Here is a 20,268-nt window from a genome sequence, read left to right as displayed (position 1 = left end):
TCAGGTGGCCTCCCGGATGCTCAGACACGTCAAGTTCAGCTGAGTCTTCATTTGGCACATGAACTCGACGTCGTTGGAAAAAAACCTCCTTGTCTGCCCAGAACCTAGGAATAAGAAACAACCGTTAAGATGGGTATCCACATGCCGAGAGAAACCTGACCTGGAGAGCCCAGGCCAGACCAATCTTGTCAAATCTCAGAAGTTAAGCAGGGTCGGCCCATGTTAGCGTGGCTCGAAGAATCATCCCAGATTAATTAATTTGGGGCTTGGTCTGCTCCCCATGGTTTCAGGTTGTCAGTGTTTTTCTTTCCATACTGCTACAGAAACACACTGTTGCACTGAGTAATCAGTACTAAAGTGGTGGTTTGTTAATCTTTTGTTCAGAGTGGTGTAGTGGTTAAGAGCCGAATTTGATTCCCCACTCCTCCACATGAGCGGCAGAGGCTAATCTGGTGAACTGGATTGGTTTCCCCACTCCTACACACAAGGCCAGCTGGGTGAGCTTGGGCTCGTCACAGTTCTCTCAGCCTCACCTACCTCCCAGGGTGTCTGTTGTGGCAAGGGGAAGGTGATTGTAAGCTGGTTTGATTCTCCCTTAAGCGGTAGAGAAAGTCGGCTTATAAAAACCAACTCCTCTTCTAACTGTGACTTTTATTCTTTTATGAGAGAGCCATTCTTAAACCCTTCTGTGTGTTTGATAGGCTACGGATTCAGTTTTGAGCGATTAGAATAGGCAAGGCTCTAAAGAGGAGAAAGGACGTATGAATATCCATTTCCCTGACAAGCTGGCAGAGGGCTGGAGCCACGCACCATTGCAAATGGCACCGTTTGTCTCTTAGAACTCTCTCAGCCCCGCCTACCTCACAGGGTAGGGGAGGGAAGGGAAGGCTCCCTTAAGTGGTAAGAGAAAGTCGGCATATAGAAACCAACTCTTCCTTCTTCTTCATCTAGGCAAGCTGGGGGTAGGGTCGGCGTGCATCCATGTACCTGCCTCTGGGGGCTTTCTATCCAGTCTGGCAGTCAACACAAGGGGCCGACAGACGAGGGGGCTCCTGCACAGACTTCTCAAGTACCAGCTCAGCAAGTCTTCGGGCTCTTCTGCGCACTGTGGAAAAAAAGTAGCAAGGAATCACCACCCTGACCTGGGTGGGCCAGGCTAGCCTGACCTCATCAGATCCTGGGAGCTAAGCTGGGCTGGCCCTGGTTAGCATTGGGATGGGAGACCGCCAAGGAAGTCCAGGGTTAGTACGCAGAGGCAGGCAGTGGCAAGTCACCTCTGAAAGTCTCTTGCCCTAAAAACCCTATACAGGGGTGTTGAACTCAATTGTTCTGAGGGCCAGATATGACATAAATGCCACTTGGACGGGACGGGCCATGCCGCGCCAGCCTAGATCGAGAGTGTGTGTGGGGGTGACTGTCTTGGCCGGCTTGCAGGCCAGATAAGAGTTCTCAAGTGGCGGAATCCAGCCTGCGGGCCTTATGTTTGACACCCCTGCCCTGTAGGATCACCAAAAGTCGGCTATGACATAAATGTCACTTGGTCGGGCCGGGCCACGTCTCGCCAGCCCAGATCAAGGGGGGGGGGGCTTGCCTCGGCTGGCTCGTGGACTGGATAAGAGCTCTCAGGCCGGATCCGGTCCGCGGGCCGTACGTCTGACACCCCTGCCCTATATGATGGCCAAAAGTCGGCTGTGACTTGACAGCACTGTCTACACACCATCATCAATCTTAAAGAAATGAACTATCCCAGCTGGAGTTTACAGTTTGGCTCTTTGGTCAGCCGCCTGGCCTCAAGGAAGTAAATAAAGCCCTTACCTCGGGCCCAATGCCACTGTTATGATGCTGGATGCTGACACAGCCTTTGCTCCGAACGTGGGCCTGCACCACGTCCCACTCCTTGGGGCTCAGAGCCAGCACTTCACACACCTGCTGGTTCCTGCAGTGCACAGCAGCCTCACCTGTCCCGTCTTCTACAAGGATCCTGCAAGCACAAAAAAAAAGTCTGAATGAGATGTAAGATCATAAAATTATTTTTATCCAGAAGAGTGACCTAGCTCTTTCTCAGCTGTTTATCCCGCAGCAAGAACGTGAACACACGAAGCTGCCTTCTACTGAATCAGACCCTTCCTCCATCAAAGTCAGTATTGTCTACTCAGACCTGCAGCGGCTCTCCAGGGTCTCAGGCAGGGGTCTTTCACATCACCAACTTGCCTAGTCCCTTTAACTGGAGATGCCGGGGATTGAACCTGGGACCTTCTGCATGCCAAGCAGATGCTCTACCACTGAGCCATGGCCCATCCCACATAAGTGAGCTCTGCCCTGTCATGGTGCTGGGCTCACATAGCTGTTGTGATTCCTTCCTGCCCCATCACACAAGAACACGAAGCTGCCTTCTACTGAATCAGACCCTCCATCAAAGTCAGTATTGTCTACTCAGACCAGTAGCAGCTCTCCAGGGTCTCAGGCAGAGGTCGTTCATATCACCTACTTGCCTAGTCCCTTCACTGGAGATGCCGGGGATTGAACTTGGGACCTTCTGCATGCCAAGCAGATGCTCTACCACTGAGCCACTGACAGATTCCCACCCATCCACAGTTCTCACCTGGCACTAGCTTTGATCACTCCGGTATGCGACGAGCAAGGTGGGTTATGTTGGTTGCGTCTTCCCTGGATGGGGGCGGGGGGGGGGGGGACCCAGAACAAAACAAAGGAGGATAAGCAAACTATGGGTTAGTCCTCACCAGGGTGAGAAAACCCGTGTCTCAGCTGTACCATTGCCAGATGTCAGCCAGGGCTTGCAAGAATGAATGCTCCATACAGACAAGAAGGAAATTTGTTATAGAACCACACTCGATCACGAGAGGAGCAGCACAGCCCAGCCAGGGTTTGAGCTTCTCAGTGAGAATGACCCATGCTGTTTCATAAGGTTTGATAAGAGGAAAGCCTCTTGAGCACGGTCAACTAGCCACGAAGCCAGAAAATCTTTAGATCTGGGACCTCCAGCCAACATTCTGGTAGTGGTGGAAAGTGCCTTCACATCACAGCCAACTTAGGGTGATCCTGTAGGCTTTTCAAGGCAGGAGACGTTCAGAATTGGTTTGCCGTTGTCTGCCTCTGCACAGCAACCCTGGACTCCCTTGACGGTCTCCTGTCCGAGTGCTAACCAGGGCCGATCCCGCTTAGCTTCTGAGATCTGATGAGACCACCTCCCCCAGTCCCGAGAAGTAAATTATCAAAGACTGTTAAATAAAAGAAAATACTGTAAGAGAGGTTTTTTTGTTTTAAGCATATTTGTATTTTAAGTTAAAAAAAATAATATCGTTAATTGGCTTTGCCTGTGTCTCCTATGAAGTTTGTATCTTCGGTACCTTCACTTTGATACTTGCTAGCAAGTGACGCTGGTTAGACTTCAGGGGACCACTCCTTGGCTGTTACCGCACTAGGTATTCCCAGCGATGTATTAAGAGTTTGAAACTGTTATAAAAAATACTGTTCGCACTTTGTTTGGCCCTTTAGCTGTGAAGACGTCTTCCAACCATTTTCTAGCCGTGGCATCCAAAAACCCTTTTAAAGCGATGTTTTTTATAACATTTTCAAACTCTTGATACATTGCTGGGAATACCTAGTGCAGCCCTTGACTCAAACACTGGTTCAGGCTTGGGGCGGACAAGATCTGTGGAGTGTTATGCCGTAATGCTCATTGTCAAATACGGCTGAGGGACGGCCAGATACCTCTTGGACGATGCTGCCGCAGAGAGAACAGGTCCAGCGCAGGCACAGCTTCAGGACACACGTCAGGTGGCAGGTGAGCTGCAGCAGGCACCAACGAGGAGGCTGAAGCTGTATCTGAGACAGGTACACCGCCAGGAGAGGAGAAGGGCCATCAACCAGCCTGGAAAGGAAAAAAGACGACATGAACCAGCTGGCGGAGCCCGACGCCAGGTGACGAGGAGGGCAAAGGGGGCCGAGGGACAGCTGCAGAGGGCAGGACTCACCCGGAAGGAGATTTGGGAGGCGGGGGGCTCAGAACACAGGTGCAGCTGGAGGCCGTGTAGGTGCAATATACGTTTTTGAACCTGTGAGAAGAGGCAGGTATTGGTTTCAAGAGAAGGAAGAAGAGTTGGGTTTTTATATAATGACTTTCTCTACCACTTAAGGGAGACTCAAACCGGCTGACAATCACCTTCCCTTCCCCTCCCCACAACAGAACCCCTGTGAGGCAGGTGGGGCTGAGAGAGCTAACAGAGCTGTGACTAATCCAAGGTCACCCAGCTGGCCTTATGTGTAAGAGTGGGGGAAACCAACCCAGTTCACCAGATAAGCCTTCGCCACTCATGTGGAGGAGCGGGGAATCAAACTTGGTTCTCCAGATCAGACTCCACCACTCCAAACCACTACTCTAGCCTACCACAGTTGATAAGTGCTGGACACAGGGCAGTTTCAGTTTTGAAAGCTCCCTGGGCAGAATCCTACCACCTTTGTGCAGAAAGGCACACAGTTTTCCCAGAGTCCCATCCACTCCCACGGCTGGCTGCAACCCCTAAAAAGATGACATTTTGGGAGTCTTCCTTCTCGTGGGCTTCCCAGAGGCACCTGGTTGGCCACTTTGCGAACAGACTGCTGGACTTGATGGGCCTTGGTCTGATTCAGCAGGGCTTTTCTCCTGTTCTTATGTTCTCTCCAGGATCAGAGGAGTATGCCTGCTATATTAGGTGCTGTGGAACACAGGCAGGATGGTGCTGCTGCAGCTGTCTTGCTTGTGGGCTTCCTAGAGGCCCCTGGTTGGCCACTGTGTGAACAGACTGCTGGAATTGATGGGCCTTTGGTCTGATCCAGCAGGGCTCTTCTTATGTTCACTGGCAACCACCACAAGGCTTCAGCGCGGCCCAGTGAACACGACGACAGCTGCAACCTTGTCTGCAGTGGTTCCAGCCTTACCAGGTAGATATTAGGAAATGTTTTTTCACAGTAAGAGGTGTTCGACAGTGGAATCGGCTACCTAGGGAGGTGGTGAGCTCCCCCTCACTGGCAGTCTTTAAGCCGAGGCTGGACAAGCACTTGTCATATGGCCTTCGTAGGATCCTAGGTTGTGCTTGTGATCCAACTGCAGTCTGGATTGCGTTGGGTGGACCTGTGGGGGGCCTGTTATTATTGGAGACCCCTTCTTGGAAAGGAGCTTGTAACATCAGGCAGCAGCTGCATGTCTTACAGTGCAATCCTAGCGTGACAGAGTACCAGCTTAGGATCTGCAGGACCCGGGTTCAAATCCCTGCTCTCCCATGGAAGCTTGCTGGGTGGCCTTGGGCTGAATCATATGACTCTCAGCCAAACCAGGGTTGTTGCAAGGACAAGATGGAGGGGAGGAGAACGATGGAAGCTGCTCTGGCTCCCCTTTGCGGAGAGAGGTGGGGTATGAATGAAGAGAAAGAAAAGGAAGGAAGGAAGAGGGAAGGAAGGAAAGATCACAGAGTTGGAAGGGGCCACACAGGCCATCTAGTCCAACCCCGTGCTTAATGCAGGATCAGCCGACAGCATCCCTGATAAGTTCTTGCCCAGCCTGCTTAAAGACTGCCAGTGAGGGGGGAGCTCACTGGCTCCCTAAGTAGCCGATTCCACATTCGAACAACTCTTATTGTAAAATTTGTTTTCCTAATATCCACCTTTCCTCCTGCAATTTAAACCCATTATTGCGAGTCCTGTCCTCTGCTGCCAGCAGGAACAGCTCTCCACCCTCCTCTAAGTGACAGCCCTTCAAATACTTCAAGAGAGCAATCATGATCCCCCTCAACCTTCTCTTCTCCAGAGTAAACATTCCCAACACCCTAAACATTCCCCCCTCAACCTCCTCTTCTCCAGACTAAACATTCCCAACACCCTAAACATTCCCCCCTCAACCTCCTCCAGACTAAACATTCCCAACTCCCTCAGTCTTTCCTCACAGGGCTCAGTCTCCAGGCCTCTGATCATCCTCATCGCTCTCCTCTGCACTCTCTCCGTTCTGTCCACATCTTTTTTAAAGTGAGGCCTCCAGAACTACACACAACGCTCCAGGTCACTAGGCTTGCGGAGCAGAGAGGTAAAATACAAACCACCATGACGACCTCCAGGATTGAGACGTACCTGGAAATTTTGCGCTGCAAGTTGTGGAAGAGAACCTTGGCTCCAGGGAGCATGCCCCAAAGATACGGCAGGAACGTGGCTTCAACATACACGTCCAGCCCGATGGGTGGACCGCTCGCAGGCAATAGGCTCAGCTTCACACTGTAATCCCAGGGCAAGAGATTCCCTAGGAAGACAGAAAAAACAGAAACACACTTTAAAGCCACCAGTAAGTACCCTAAGTCCTCGTGTTCCTAGAACATAAGAAGAGTCCCGCTGGGGAATCAAACACAAAAATTCACTCCCTGTATTAGCTTAAAAGAAAATTACTATAAAATGTTTTATAGGTGGCATTATTCGCCAAGAAGACTACATAGGTTTAATAATAGAATTCTATCGTACTGCTGGAAATGCAGAAAAAAGAAGCAAATTATATACACATGTGGTGGGAGTATAAAAAAGCCAAAAAGTTTTGGTCAATAATTAGTCAAGAATTAAGATATTAAAAATTAATATTAAAAAGAGTATTCCTTTATGTCTTCTGAATATTATTGATAAAGCAATATATGCTGACAATATGGTCTTTCTCATGTATGCTACAACAGCAGCAAGAATAACTTTTGCTCAGAAATGGAAGAACAGCAAGGTTCCAAAGAAGGAAGATTGGATCTTTAAACTTTTAGATTACAAAGAGTCCACTAGATTGACTGCTCTTTATGAGGACAAAGATTTGGACAAACATGAGTCAACATGGATGCCATTTCAAGACTATATCAAATTAAAATATGGTATGAAAATATGATTGGACTACATAAATTTATGAGTCTTAAGACAAATATTATTTAGATATTGGTTTATTATGACAGTTTTTTACATAAAATAAAAAAAAAATTTAAAAGAAGAGTCCTGCTAGATCACACCAGCGGCCCATCCAGGATCCTGCTGTATTTCAACTGTAACTTAATTTCTTTTCTTTTTTGTATTTCCTCTATTGTTGTATCTTATTAAAGTTAATTTAAAAAAAAATTTTTTTAAAGAAGAGTCCTGCTGGATCACACCAGTGGTCCATCCAGGATCCTGCTTCATCCAGCGGCCAACCAGTTCCTCTGGAGGGACAAAAAGAAAGCACAGAGGTTGAGGCCTTCTGACGCTGCCTCCAATTACTGGTAGAAGAAGAAGAAGAGTTTGTTTTTATATGCTGACTTTCTTTACCACTTAAGGGAGACTCAAACCAGCTTACAATCACCGTCCCTTCCCCTCCCCACAACAGACACCCTGTGAGGCAGGTGGGGCTGAGAGAGCTCTAACAGAACTGTGACTAGCCCAAGGTCACCCAGCTGGCTTCACGTGGAGGAGTGGGGAATCGAACCCGGTTCTCCAGATCAGAGTGCACCGCTCCAAACCACTGCGCTTAACCACAACACCATGCTGGTATTCAGGAATTTGCTGCCTCTGGATATGGAGACTCCCTTCGGTCACCAGGACTAGTGGCCATTGATGGACCTCTTCTCCATGAATCTGTCTAACCCCCTTTTAAAGCCATCTATGCTCACGGCCATCGCTACGTCCACTGGCAGAGGGTTCCACAGTTTAATTACCCATTGAATAAAGAACTATTTCCTGAGCCTGTTTCCCAACAACTTCATTCGGTGCCCCCGAGTTCTAGAATATTTATGAGAGAAAGAAAAAGCCCTCTTTATCCATTTTCTTCCCTGTGTACATAATTTTATAAGCCTCTATCATGTTCCCTTAGGCCTTGTGGTGATGGCTGCCAACTTGAAAGGCTTTAAGAGGGGAGTGGACATGTTCATGGAGGAGAGGGCTATTGATGGCTACTATGGCTACTAGTCATGATGCATACCTATTCTCTCCAGTCTCAGAGGAGCATGCCTATTATATTAGGTGCCATGGAACACAGGCAGGATAATGCTGCTGCGGTCGTCTTGTTTGGGGGCTTCCTAGAGGCACCTGGTTGGGCCACCGTGTGAACAGACTGCTGGACTTGATGGGCCTGGTTTTGATCCAACATGGTTTTTCTTATGCTCTCTTTTCTAAACCGAAAAGGCCCAGACTTCCTCACAGGGAAGGAGCTCCAGCTCAGAATCATCTTGGTTGCCCTTTTCTGTACTTTTTCCAACTCTGTGATGTCCTTTTGGAGGTACAGCAACCAGAACTGCACATAGTATTCCAAATGAGGCCACAAGGCCGGTTCACTCTAGATCATGTGGGTCCACCTACAGAAGGCTGTCTGACCTCCACATATACTCATGGCCCACAGCAGAAGGCATCAAGTCTCTTGACAAGTGCCAAGTGTGGAAGCATCCATGTCTGAAATTCAGCCACTGACACGCACACAAACACACCCTTCAACAGACACACACTGAGTTAGAGACAATGCCTCTGAAACCACAATACTCCTCCCGCAGTCCGTCAGGTTCTCACCCTTCTGCTGCTTGGTAGACCGAGATGCAATTGGCTTCTTTCCAGTAACAGATTCACACAAAGTCCTTTCTGCTATTACTCCAGAGAATGAGACCAGGGATCCTGTGAAACTGATGAGAGGGATGGAATAAGGAGGGGCCATGGCTCAGTGGTAGAGCATCTGCTTGGCATGCAGAAGGTCCCAGGTTCAACCCCCGGCACCTCCAGTTAAAGGGGCCAGGCAGGTAGGTGACGTGAAAGACCATGAAGATCCTTGTGTTGGTGAGGCAACTGCTGCCAAAGCAGCATTTTTTTAAAATCTACACATCCAATCATGTCTCCAAGGGCAAACAGCCCCTCCTACTTTCTCAAAACATTTGGCAGGCACTAGAAAAGGTTTCGGTGGGTGCCATGGTGCCCAAAGGCACCACATTGGAGACCCCTGCTCTAGTGACTTAGAATCACAGACTCATAGAATCATAGAGTTGGAAGGGACCACCAAGGTCATCTAGTCCAACCCCCTGCACAATGCAGGAAATTCACATCTCCCCCCCACACCCCCAGTGACCCCCAACCCATGTCCAGAAGATGGCCAAGATGCCCTCCCTCTCATGACCTGCTTAAGGTCATCAAATCAGCATTGCTGACAGATGGCCATCTAGCCTCTGCTTAAAAACCTCCAGGGAAGGAGCGCTTACCACCTCCCGAGGAAGACTGTTCCACTGAGGAACAGCTCTGACTGTTGGAAACTCTTTTGATTTAATTTCAACCCATTGGTTCTGGTCTGACCTTCTGGGGCAACAGAAAACAACTCAGCACCATCCTCTATAGGACAGCCCTTTAAGTCCTTGAAGATGGTTATCGTATCCCCTCTCAGTCTTCTCCTCTCCAGGCTAAACATACCCAGCTCCTTCAACCTTTTCTCATAGGACTTGGTCTCCAGACCCCTCACCATCTTTGTTGCCCTCCTCTGGACACGTTCCAGCTCGTCTACATCCTTCTTAAATTGCGGTGCCCAAAACTGAACACAATACCCTAGGTGAGGTCTAACCAGAGCATCTAACCCCAACATCTCCAATTAAAGGGACTAGGCAAGGAGGTGATGTGAAAGACTCTCGACCTGAGACCCTGGAGAGCCGCTGCCAGTCTAAGTAGACAATACTGACTTTGATGGACCAAGGGTCTGATTCAGTAGAAGGCAGCTGCCTGTGCGTTCATGTGTTCTAGCATCTAGGTATCTCAAATGCATAGCCAGAGATACCCTGGCATTAAAAGCCAGACTACCATGGTTCAGGGTTTTTTGTTTTTTGTTTGTTTTTTTTACAGAGTTCTCACAATTCTGTGCCCAATATGGTCATTGCAGGGACTGAGGCACTGGGTGGCATTCTTCCTTACAAACTATCTTCAAATGTTTCCCACAGATGCTTTTGCCCTCTTCTCAAGAACTAAGAATAAAGGTTAGCATACCTGGGGCTGAGTATCTCTGCAATGGAGAATACGTTCTGTTCCATCTCTGATGCCTCTGAAACCATCTGAAAAGGACAGAGGAAAGAAAACATTTTTTTTCCTTTTAAAAATGCTCCACCCTGGAAATGCTCGGAGACAGAAGGTACCTTTTTTCACCAATGATGGACATGCAAAAAGGCCCAGCAGTACTGGAAGATTCTGCGTAAAGAAATACAAAATATGCTACATACGAGTTTTGACCTAAATGCTAAGTATAAGTTGCTTGGGATAATCCCAAACCAGATAAAAATACGATGTCTATGCAGTGAGGGATTTAGGGTTTAGTTGCTTAATAAATAGGACTATTGTGTTTTTTGATATAGTATTCATAACAAAGAGTTAAGTTTTATACAATGGAAGCTCAAAATTAGCTACAAGTTGTTATTACAGTTATAACAGCTTTTCAGCAAAATCAGATGAATCTGAGATTAGAAATAAAGTACTAAAGGGTTCTGAATTACAAATCACTTCTAAAGAGATTTACTCTGGGGTGAGGATATGTGGTTGGGTTATGTTGAGCACAGATACTAGATGAAATTTAAAATTTTCCCTGTCTTCCCCCCTCCTTTTCCCCCCTTTCTGTACCCCCTGTAAAAATTAATAAAATTATTTTTTTTTAAATGCTCCACCGGGTACCCTGCCAGAAAGCCAACATACTCAATCCTGCTTCGGTACCACTGGACTGCTTGGTCCGGCCACACTCCCGGGTAAACTGCTCACCCCCATAATGAATCTCAAATGATGAAGCTCAAGACTATGCACTCTCTGGGACTTAATAGAGACCTGGGATTCCTGTCTCATGACCAATGCTGATTTATCCACGCCTGCTACCCCTCTGCATATCACACCTAATCCAATCACACCTGCTAATGTCATTGACTTGCTTTTGACATTTATGTTGCCGTTGTGTGTCTAATTCACTCGTCTCTACTTAAGGATAGATGGACTCACATTCTAGCTGTATCTGAAGAAGTGAGCTGTGGCTCACAAAAGCTCATGCCCTGCCAGAAATTGTGTTAGTCTTTAAGGTGTGTACTCTATGTTACTGGAGAGCCAGCATGGTGTAGTGGTTAAGAGTGGTGGTTTGGAGCGATGGTGGGGACTCTGATCTGGAGAACCAGGTTTGATTCCCCACTCCTCCACATGAAGCCAGCTGGGTGACCCTGGGCAAGTTACAGCTCTGTTAGAGCTCTCTCAGGCCCACCTACCTCACAGGGTGTCTGTTATGGGGAGAGGAAGGGAAGGTGATTGTAAGCAGGTTTGGGTCTCCTTTAAGTGGCAGAGAAAGTCGGCATATAAAAACCCAACTCTTCTTCTTCTTCAAGGTATGTACTCTATGTTACTGGTTGTTTGTATTAGGACCAGCCTGCGTAAGCCCAACAAGCCATTATGCTTTATGGACTATTTTATTGAGAATAAACTGAGGAACTGCTTGGCTTCGCAGTACTTAGAAACTGGGAAACGAGTCTTTAACTAAAAAGCACTGAAGGGGGTTAGGGAGACAAGTTATTTGCAGCTTAGAATGGCTTTAGCTTCCATGCATTACATTTTGCTATTATTTCCCAACTGCTTGGGTAATACTGCTACTCTCTATAAACTGTCTTTGCAACGCATAACGGTTTATGGCTCTTTACACTGCCCATGCAGCCCTCTATTGAGGGCTGCCTTTAAAGCCGTGGATAGCTGTGGGGTTTGAACCCCTAGACCCATGGTGAAACCCCCGGCGTTGTTGGCACGCCACCGCTGTAAAGAACAAGGTCTTGCTCTATACGTTGTTGGCACACCACCGTTAAGAGCAGGGTTTTGGGGGGTCTAGCTATAGGGTATAGGGCTAGGGTGAAGGGTCTTGGCCGAGCTGGATTGCTGGTAAGCAATCCAGCCGTGACGCTGGGAACATCCCGTCACTAGGCCTTGAGTGGGCAGTTGGGACAGACTGCCTTTGTTCTTGGGTAGCTACATTCTTTGGTCCCAGCTCCTTGCAGTAGAATTGTATCTAGTATTATGCTTCGCAGTGCGCATCATGTCCTAGTAAACGCTACTATCAACTGTCTTGGTTACCATAGTTACTCAGGTCTGCTGACCTGCTCTGCTGATCAGAGGTTACATTCCAGCCTTCTGCTCTATATTAAACTCCCGCTGGCCCCCAAGGGCCAGGTCTGGTTGCACCGCCATTGCTGACTCGTCTCCTTCCTTTCCAATTCCCACATCTGGTGACCCCGACGTGATCCAACGGACTCTGCCCGCTTACCACGGCTGACAAGTCTCTGCGCGCTTTCGGCTTCGGCCCCCTCGGCTTGTCAGCTCCCTCGGCTTTTGCTCCCTCGGCTTTTGGCTCCCTTTGGTAAGTATGGGTGAAACATTATCTACGGAACAGGTAAAGCATGCTAAAGAACTTCATCAGTTGGTTAGGCAGTGTGGCGGGGATTCAATGTCAGTGGCAGATCTCAAGGATCTCCTACGGGAGATTGATTGTCAGTGTCCCTGGTATCCCCAGGAAGGCACTTTCAATCCAGGAGACTGGGAACGAATAGGAAGGGAATTGAAGGGTGAGCCTCGTGAACCAGTGCAAATTATTCTTGCCTGGCAAAAGGTTGATAGAGCTGTCTGCGCTGGGACGCCAGTGGCCAACATGCTCTTGCAACCTGCTGTGGAGGTGCTACCGCCCCCCTATCCGGCTCTCCTCCCTGCAGCCTCGTCTTTGGCTCTCCTCCCTGCAGCCTCGTCTTTGGTTCTCCTCCCTGCAGCCTCGTCTTTAACTCCCATGCCTTCTTCACCTGTCCCTCCTTCTCCTGCTTGTCCACCGCCTCGATCAAAAGTGGCGCTGGCAGTCCAGGCAGCCCGTTGCAATGGGGACCTGGATCTTTCCGAAGAGTGGGAGGGGGAACCGCCTGCATTTTTTCCATTGACGCGTGAGCAAGACGCTCAGGGGATTGTCACGCTGCAATGGGCTCCTTTGCCTTATTCACTTCTTCGGGAGTTGAATAAAGCAATAAAGGAGAACGGCCTTCAGTCAACCTACTTTCAAGGTATGATTGAGGGGCTTTGTACTGGTCATGGTATGTTGCCTAAAAGTTGGAAAGATTTGATGAGACTGATTCTTAGTCAGAAGACTCAGTATGTGGTCTGGGATGGTGCTGCAGCCCAGCTCAGTGTCACTGCTGATATCACTGCTGATCAGGCTTATGGGTCAGAGCGGTGTTGTGGTCCAGGATAATGTACCTATTGTCTTGCAGTGTTGGAGCGCTCTTCCTTTCAAATTAAAGGAGGGTGCTTCCTGTGCGCACCTTGCGCACCTTGTCCCACTCCCGCACTGGGAGGGGGACAAGGGGAAGTTGTCTTTTGATTCCTTACAGATTACCTTGGTCCTGAAAACATCTGACTTCTGAAACCAAGTCGTGAGTATGAGGTTCAAGGTAAAAGTTAAAAAATCTCCTTGATACTAGTGCTGATGTTTCTGTAACCACCTTTCATGATTGGGACCCCTCCTGGCCTCTAGAACGTTCATCTGCTGTCTGGGGGGTGGGGGGTTCCACTGCATTAGATGGGAGTATGTACTCCATTGTCGTCCCACTTAAAATCAATCTTTGGGACGAGACCTTTTGTCTCAATTAAAGGCTACTTTAGTCACTAATGCCTAAGCCTCGTGCCTTCGCTTTGTCATGGCTTTCAAAAAACTATGTGTGGACCGCTGCCTGGTGGTAAAGTGGAAGCTTTGCAACGCCTAAGAGTCCTCTTGTGTGTGTGACATCCATTTCTTTACTGTGTGTATGAATGTAAAAGTGTGTACAAAAGCAATATGAGGGGAAAATAAGGGTTTGTTCTGAGTAATGATAAAGAAGAAATGAATGCTTAGTATAGTGACAAAAGCCTCCTTAGTATGGAGGCCTGGTTTTTTTTCTTTTGTCTTTTAGCCCTGAATGTTAGCCCTGAAATTGAAAAATGTGTAGCTTTTAGTCATATTATGCTCTTGTAAAAATAAGCTTATGTGTGTGTGTGTGTTTTAACTGGTACTTTTAGGGTGCTTGTTTGTGAGGAAGCCGACCGGTTCCTCTCAAACACATTGTGGGGAGCAGGCTCTCCCCCCACCCTGCATGTTTTGATTTCCAACTGCAAATGTATGCCCTCTCACCATGTCTAAGAAAGGCAAGAAAACTATTTCTGTGTCCTCATATTATAGTTAAATAAGTACGGTTACTTTCATTGCACAAGGAAAGTCTTCCCTTTAGTAATGATCAAGCATTTGTATACCTCAGTCCTCTCCTCCTTTAGGAAATTTCTCCTGTTTACCTTTGCATTTTGATTTAAGTATTGGCTGTTAAAAGTCAGATGTAAAAGAAAACAAATTACAAGGACTGGGGAATCTGATTTTGCATTGATCTGTGCCTGCCAAACTTCCAAGGTATCTCCGGACTGGCACACTCCAGGACCAATGACAAATTTGTCCAAACTCTTAAATCCAGCTTTGCAGCTGATAAAATGGTACAAAAAGCTTGTGAATTAACACTAGAAAAGGGTTTTAAAATGCCTACCAAATCTCAAGCAGAAACCTTCTTTGAAAGATAACTATAACAGTTTAAAAGAAATATGAGCCCATTTTAAAGGCTCAGACTTCTCCATCCCCTCAGGCCCACTGGCCTCTCCCTTACAACCAGTGCAATGGTTAGCACTCTGGACTCTAAATCCAGCAATCCAAGTGCAAATTTCCTCCACTAATAACTGTAATAAAAAAAGGCTGTTCTCACCCAGAATCATGTCTTGCCATAATAGCCCATCTGCCTTCATTCCGAGAGATAAGATGTACTCTCCAATGGCCTTGACTGGTAAAGGAACACATTCCTTTGCACCGCTCTATCCTGCACCCCCCTCCTCGCAAGCTCCACTTCTAAAGGAATTTTTTTTTAGGTCTTGCTCTCTGGCTTGCAACGCAAGCCCTGACACTCTGTGTAAGCACAGAGGTGCCATCACTTTCTGTCTTTTTTGGGCCTTTTTTGTAGCAGATTCACAGCAAGGACCTTCATAATCTGAAACACAGGAGCTCTATTTTTATTTTACTTATATTTTTGCTTAATTTTTTGACAACAAAATTTTTGCAACTTGCTTTGTGTAAACTACCATCAATTGTAAGCATTGGAAGCCTCATTGCTCTCCCAACCTGAAACCTGCCCGTTTTCAAAGTGCACTCTGCACATGTTCAGTGGTGGTGACAAGCCAAAAGATTTGTTTCCTATGCTGCTCTCTCTCCCATTAAAAGTCATGCCATGCATCACCAGAATGCCAAGGCCTTAGCAAAACAATTTCATTTGCCCTTGCAAAAGCCTCTGCCATCATTCAACAATGTCCTCAGTGCTCTAGGCAGGCTTCTTTTCCTTCCACAGGTGTAAACCCTTGAGGTTTTGGAGCCGCTCAATTATGGCAAATGGATGTTACTCACTTTACTCCCTTTGCCCCCTGGAATCATCTTCATGTGGTCGTGGATACCTCCTCTGGGTATCTCTTTGCATCTCCTCACAAAGGGGAGAAAGTGAAGCACGTCTGCACCCATTTGGTCCGTGCCTTTTCGGTCATGGGTGTTCCCTCTGCACTAAAAACAGAACAATGGCCCTGCCTATTGTTCCTCCACCTTCGTTGCCTTTTGTGCGCGATGGCACATACGCCATACCTTTGGCATCCCATACAATTCCACGGGCCAAGCCATCGTGGAACGTGCCAACGGCACCCTCAAGCGCATGCTTGAAAAACTTAAAAAACAAGGGGGAGTTGGCCTCTCCCTCTTGGACAAAGAGAGCCTCTTGGCTCAGGCTCTCTTTACTCTCAACCATCTTAACCTTCTCTCTTTTAATTCAAAATTTCTTACTAGGACTCAGCGGCATTTCCAGGCCAACGAGCCGCTGCAACAGCCCCTGGTGCGGTACCGCCGTCTGCCCGACCCCCACTGGCACGGGCCAGTGCCTCTTATCACGTGGGGCCGGGGCTACGCTGCTGTCCAAACTCCTACCGGACCTCTGTGGGTGCCTGCTCGGTGTGTGCGGCCTGATTTCCATGGCGTGGCATCAGAGTCTCCCCAGCCTGCTTCCTCCACTGGAGTCCTCCAACCCGATTCCTCAATTCCGCCTTCAGTTGGGGGATCGTGAGCCTATGGCCAAGAGGAGGCGTGGGCGCAAACCAAGCCCTTCTGTCACTTGGGGGGATCTCAAAACCTTGTCCGAGCAAGCCCAACAGGAGTTGGCCAAGCAACACCTGCCTGTGACCCCAGAGCACTTCCTCGCTGCTGTTTTTGCTCAGCTGACTGCAAATTCAGTCCTGCTCAACTTGTGTTTCTGCCTCTTGAGCTCTGGGGTGCAGGGGGTCAAGCATGATTTCTCTGCACCAAACTTGCTGCTTACATGTTTGCATTTCATGGACAAAACGTCTCTTTATGAACCTCCTTTATTATGTCCTTTTTGCCTACTCCTTTCAATGCACCTGAACTGGTTCTTGCTGAACTACAGAACTTGAACCAGTCAACATTGTTTGCATCAATCACTGACTCTCACTGGAACAATACTCCTTTTCACAAATTTCGGTTTCATCGTTCTCTACCTGGGTTGTGTTTCTGTTGTTATGCTAACAATCCTCAGTTTTCTCACTGGACTTATAAGACTACTGCTGATAAACTGTGGGGAAATAATGCTGTCAATTATACTGCTTGTTCTAACTGCTTTTACCTTTGGGGTAACTTTAACTCCTCCTTTCAGCCCAATCTCACTCTCATGAACACCACCATACAACAGCTGTATCACACTTTCCGATGTTTTCTCCCAATGCTTCCCAGCTAACCTCTGGAAGTCTTTGTGGCAACTGGCTCATCCGAAATCCCAACCTTTGGTTCTTTTGGGGTTCAGGGTGGGCTACCAACTATCACCCAGGAAAATATCACTGTGCGGCTCTTGGGTATCTTACAATACCAGTCCAAGTCCTGGATGCTTCTAGGACACATGTGGTCCATCACAAAGTGAGGCGTGCCGCAGCGGCCCCCCTTGGCCCCGGGTGTTCAGCTCAGGTAATTGTGGACACCCAACTCAGTGGGGGAGTGACTGGGGTCGCGCCTTAAGGGCTGGTCTTACTGGACTTTTGACTCTGGGAAGCTACCCGGGGATCATTGCCCAGGAAAACCGTCATTCCATCTTAGGTCTCACTTGTAGGTTAAAAATGACTGTCAATGCTACAAGCCGCCTGATTCAAGACTTGCAGCATGAAATTTCTGAATTGCATCAAATCACCTTACAGCACCGCTTTGCTTTAGATTTTCTCTTGGCTTGGCAAGGTGGGTTTTGTAAGATTGTCGGTCAGGCAGGTTGCAAAGTCACATTCCATGACCTGAACAAACCCATTGAAGACGAACTGGAAAACTTGCGTCATATGCTCTGCGAGTGTCCTTTCTAGCACTGCTTGAACTTATTGCTGGTTTGATTGCATTGGGATGCTTCATCCAATGTCTCCCTAATCTGTACAACTTATTTGCTTTCTCTAAGGAACAGGAGCAGTTGCAACGTCGGACCATGTACTATGCTTATTACCAGCTTAAAACTAAAAAGGGGGAGATGTGGGGTTTGAACCCCTAGACCCATGGTGAAACCCCCGGCGTTGTTGGCACGCCACCGCTGTAAAGAACAAGGTCTTGCTCTATACGTTGTTGGCACACCACCGTTAAGAGCAGGGTTTTGGGGGGTCTAGCTATAGGGTATAGGGCTAGGGTGAAGGGTCTTGGCCGAGCTGGATTGCTGGTAAGCAATCCAGCCGTGACGCTGGGAACATCCCGTCACTAGGCCTTGAGTGGGCAGTTGGGACAGACTGCCTTTGTTCTTGGGTAGCTACATTCTTTGGTCCCAGCTCCTTGCAGTAGAATTGTATCTAGTATTATGCTTCGCAGTGCGCATCATGTCCTAGTAAACGCTACTATCAACTGTCTTGGTTACCATAGTTACTCAGGTCTGCTGACCTGCTCTGCTGATCAGAGGTTACATTCCAGCCTTCTGCTCTATATTAAACTCCCGCTGGCCCCCAAGGGCCAGGTCTGGTTGCACCGCCATTGCTGACTCGTCTCCTTCCTTTCCAATTCCCACAGATAGCCTCATACATTACTTGTTCATTTATTTCCTGTTCATATTAGGCCCCATATTTTTTGCTGCTTTAAGTACATTTTTTCTTTCTTATTTCTAGTGCATTTGTTTTGTTTTTAAAAACATTATGCCAGTACTAATGTATGAAGGTTCCCACCCATGCCATGACTAAACTGAGGCTATTGTACTTTGGTCACAATTATGAGGAAGACAAGAGGAACTGGAAAAGACAATCATGCTAGGGGAAATGGAGGGTGGCAGTAAAAGAGGAAGGCCCGACAAGAGATGGATGGACTCAATAAAGGAAGCCACAGCCCTCAATCTGCAAGATCTTTTTTTATATATATATAAATTTTATTGGTTTTTATAATAGAAATTTTCCATAACAATCAAGAGGATATAAACATTACACACAAAAAAAGAAAAAGCAAGGGAAATTTCTGACTTCCCCGCCACCTCTATCTGCTTCTAAATAAAGTATTGTTATCCCAACGTGATATGTTCTGATCTTAATTGTTCTTAAACCCATTTTAAATTCATTTAACTTTCATATATCATACTCTATTAATATAAATGGTTATAACGCTTAATATTAGAAGTGTCATCTAGATCAGATTGAAAAATATGCTTGCATTTTTCCCAGTTTTAATTCATGTTCACAATATTTCATCCAAGCCTCCCATTCCCCCATAAATTGAGCATTGTCTTTTTGGTTTAAAGTAGCTGTAAGTTTTGCCATTTCCACCAGTTCAAACATTTTCATAATCCAGTCTTTTTTCCCAGGAATATCTGTCCCTTTCCATTTTGCTGCATAAAGCAGTCTTGCAGCTGTTGTAGCATAAATCAAGAAATTTCTTTGGATTGACAAGTCATCAGGTATCATACTTAAAAGCATCATTTCTGGTATTTTGGGTATATTTTTTTGTAGTATCAGTCTTAGTTCATTGTAAATCATATCCCAAAAGTCTTTAGCTTTGTCACAGGTCCACCACATATGATAAAAGGAACCAACTTCCTTATTACATTTCCAACATTTAGGGGACGTCTTTTTGTAAATCCTTGCAATTTTCTTGGGTGTTAAATGCCATCTATACGTCATTTTGTAGATATTTTCTCGAACTGACTGGGCATTTATTTCTTTCAGGTCTTTTGACCATAGTCTTTCCCATTTATTTAAAGCAATATCATGTCCCACATTTTGAGCCCAGTCAATCATTGTTGGTTTAATTGTCTCCTGCTCACAGTATATTGTTAAAAGAAGATTATACATTTTAGATATCAGTTTAGTATCATTATCTAGTAGCAACTTATGAAAAGACGATTTTTCTTTAGAAAATCCATTTTTCAAGTCTTGTATAAAAACTGATTTAATCTGACAGTATTGAAGCCATTGTAGATCTTCTTTAAGTAACTGAAAGTCTTTTAGTGAGCATTTTTTCCCTTCCCAGTTGATTAAATCCTGGTAGATGATAAATTTATCCGGTCTAAGTGGACGTAGTGTCAACATTTCTTGGGGAGATATCCACGTCGGTGTTGCTGGTTCAAAAATATGTTTATATCTCATCCAAGTACGAAGTAAAGCGGACCTGATTATATGATTACGGAATGATGCATGTATCTTAATTTTATCGTACCATAGATAGCCATGCCATCCACTTATGTTGTTGAAACCTTCAAGATCTAGGAGACTCACATTAGATAAGTTCATCCAGTCTTTTAGCCATATTAAGGCTGCTGCTTCAGCGTAGAGCTGAAAGTTAGGTAACGCTAAGCCTCCTCTAGTTTTAAGATCCACCAAATATTTATAAGCAGTCCTCGGTTTTTTCCCTTGCCAGATGAAATTTAATATATCTTTTCTCCAGGTATCAAAGTATTTGACATGTGATATTATAGGTAAATTTTGGAATAAGAAGAGTATCCTTGGTAAAATGTTCATTTGGACTGTTGATATACGTCCCAATAGCGATAGATTTTTATTTGACCAAATGATCATATCAGTTTTTATTTTACTCCATAATTTAAAATAATTGTTGTTTATCAATTCTTTATTCTTCGCAGAGATCCAGATTCCCAAATATTTGACTTTGTTAACTTTCTCCCAACCTGTATATGAAATAAATTCCTGCTGTTGTGTTTCTGGTAA

The 20,268-nt window shown here is 46.5% G+C and overlaps 1 protein-coding gene across 1 annotated transcript in view; it reads right to left on the bottom strand.

Moving 5' to 3' along the window:
• CTC1 (CST telomere replication complex component 1) overlaps nt 1-20,268 on the bottom strand; it is a 46,243-nt gene continuing 25,975 nt past the window's right edge. Inside the window, exons 15-23 of the mRNA XM_056848374.1 lie at nt 9,988-10,052; nt 8,542-8,651; nt 6,121-6,286; nt 3,996-4,076; nt 3,733-3,892; nt 2,603-2,667; nt 1,816-1,981; nt 988-1,105; nt 1-104 (exon numbers count right to left, since the gene is read on the bottom strand). Coding sequence (XP_056704352.1) covers nt 1-104; nt 988-1,105; nt 1,816-1,981; nt 2,603-2,667; nt 3,733-3,892; nt 3,996-4,076; nt 6,121-6,286; nt 8,542-8,651; nt 9,988-10,052 — 1,035 coding nt within the window. The remainder of the gene's footprint in view (nt 105-987; nt 1,106-1,815; nt 1,982-2,602; nt 2,668-3,732; nt 3,893-3,995; nt 4,077-6,120; nt 6,287-8,541; nt 8,652-9,987; nt 10,053-20,268) is intronic.

Source organism: Euleptes europaea, chromosome 4 (assembly GCF_029931775.1).
Source record: "Euleptes europaea isolate rEulEur1 chromosome 4, rEulEur1.hap1, whole genome shotgun sequence".
NCBI classification, from domain to species: domain Eukaryota; kingdom Metazoa; phylum Chordata; class Lepidosauria; order Squamata; family Sphaerodactylidae; genus Euleptes; species Euleptes europaea.
The sequence above is the reverse complement of the archived record's forward strand: the minus strand, read 5'-3'. Positions and strand labels throughout refer to the sequence as shown.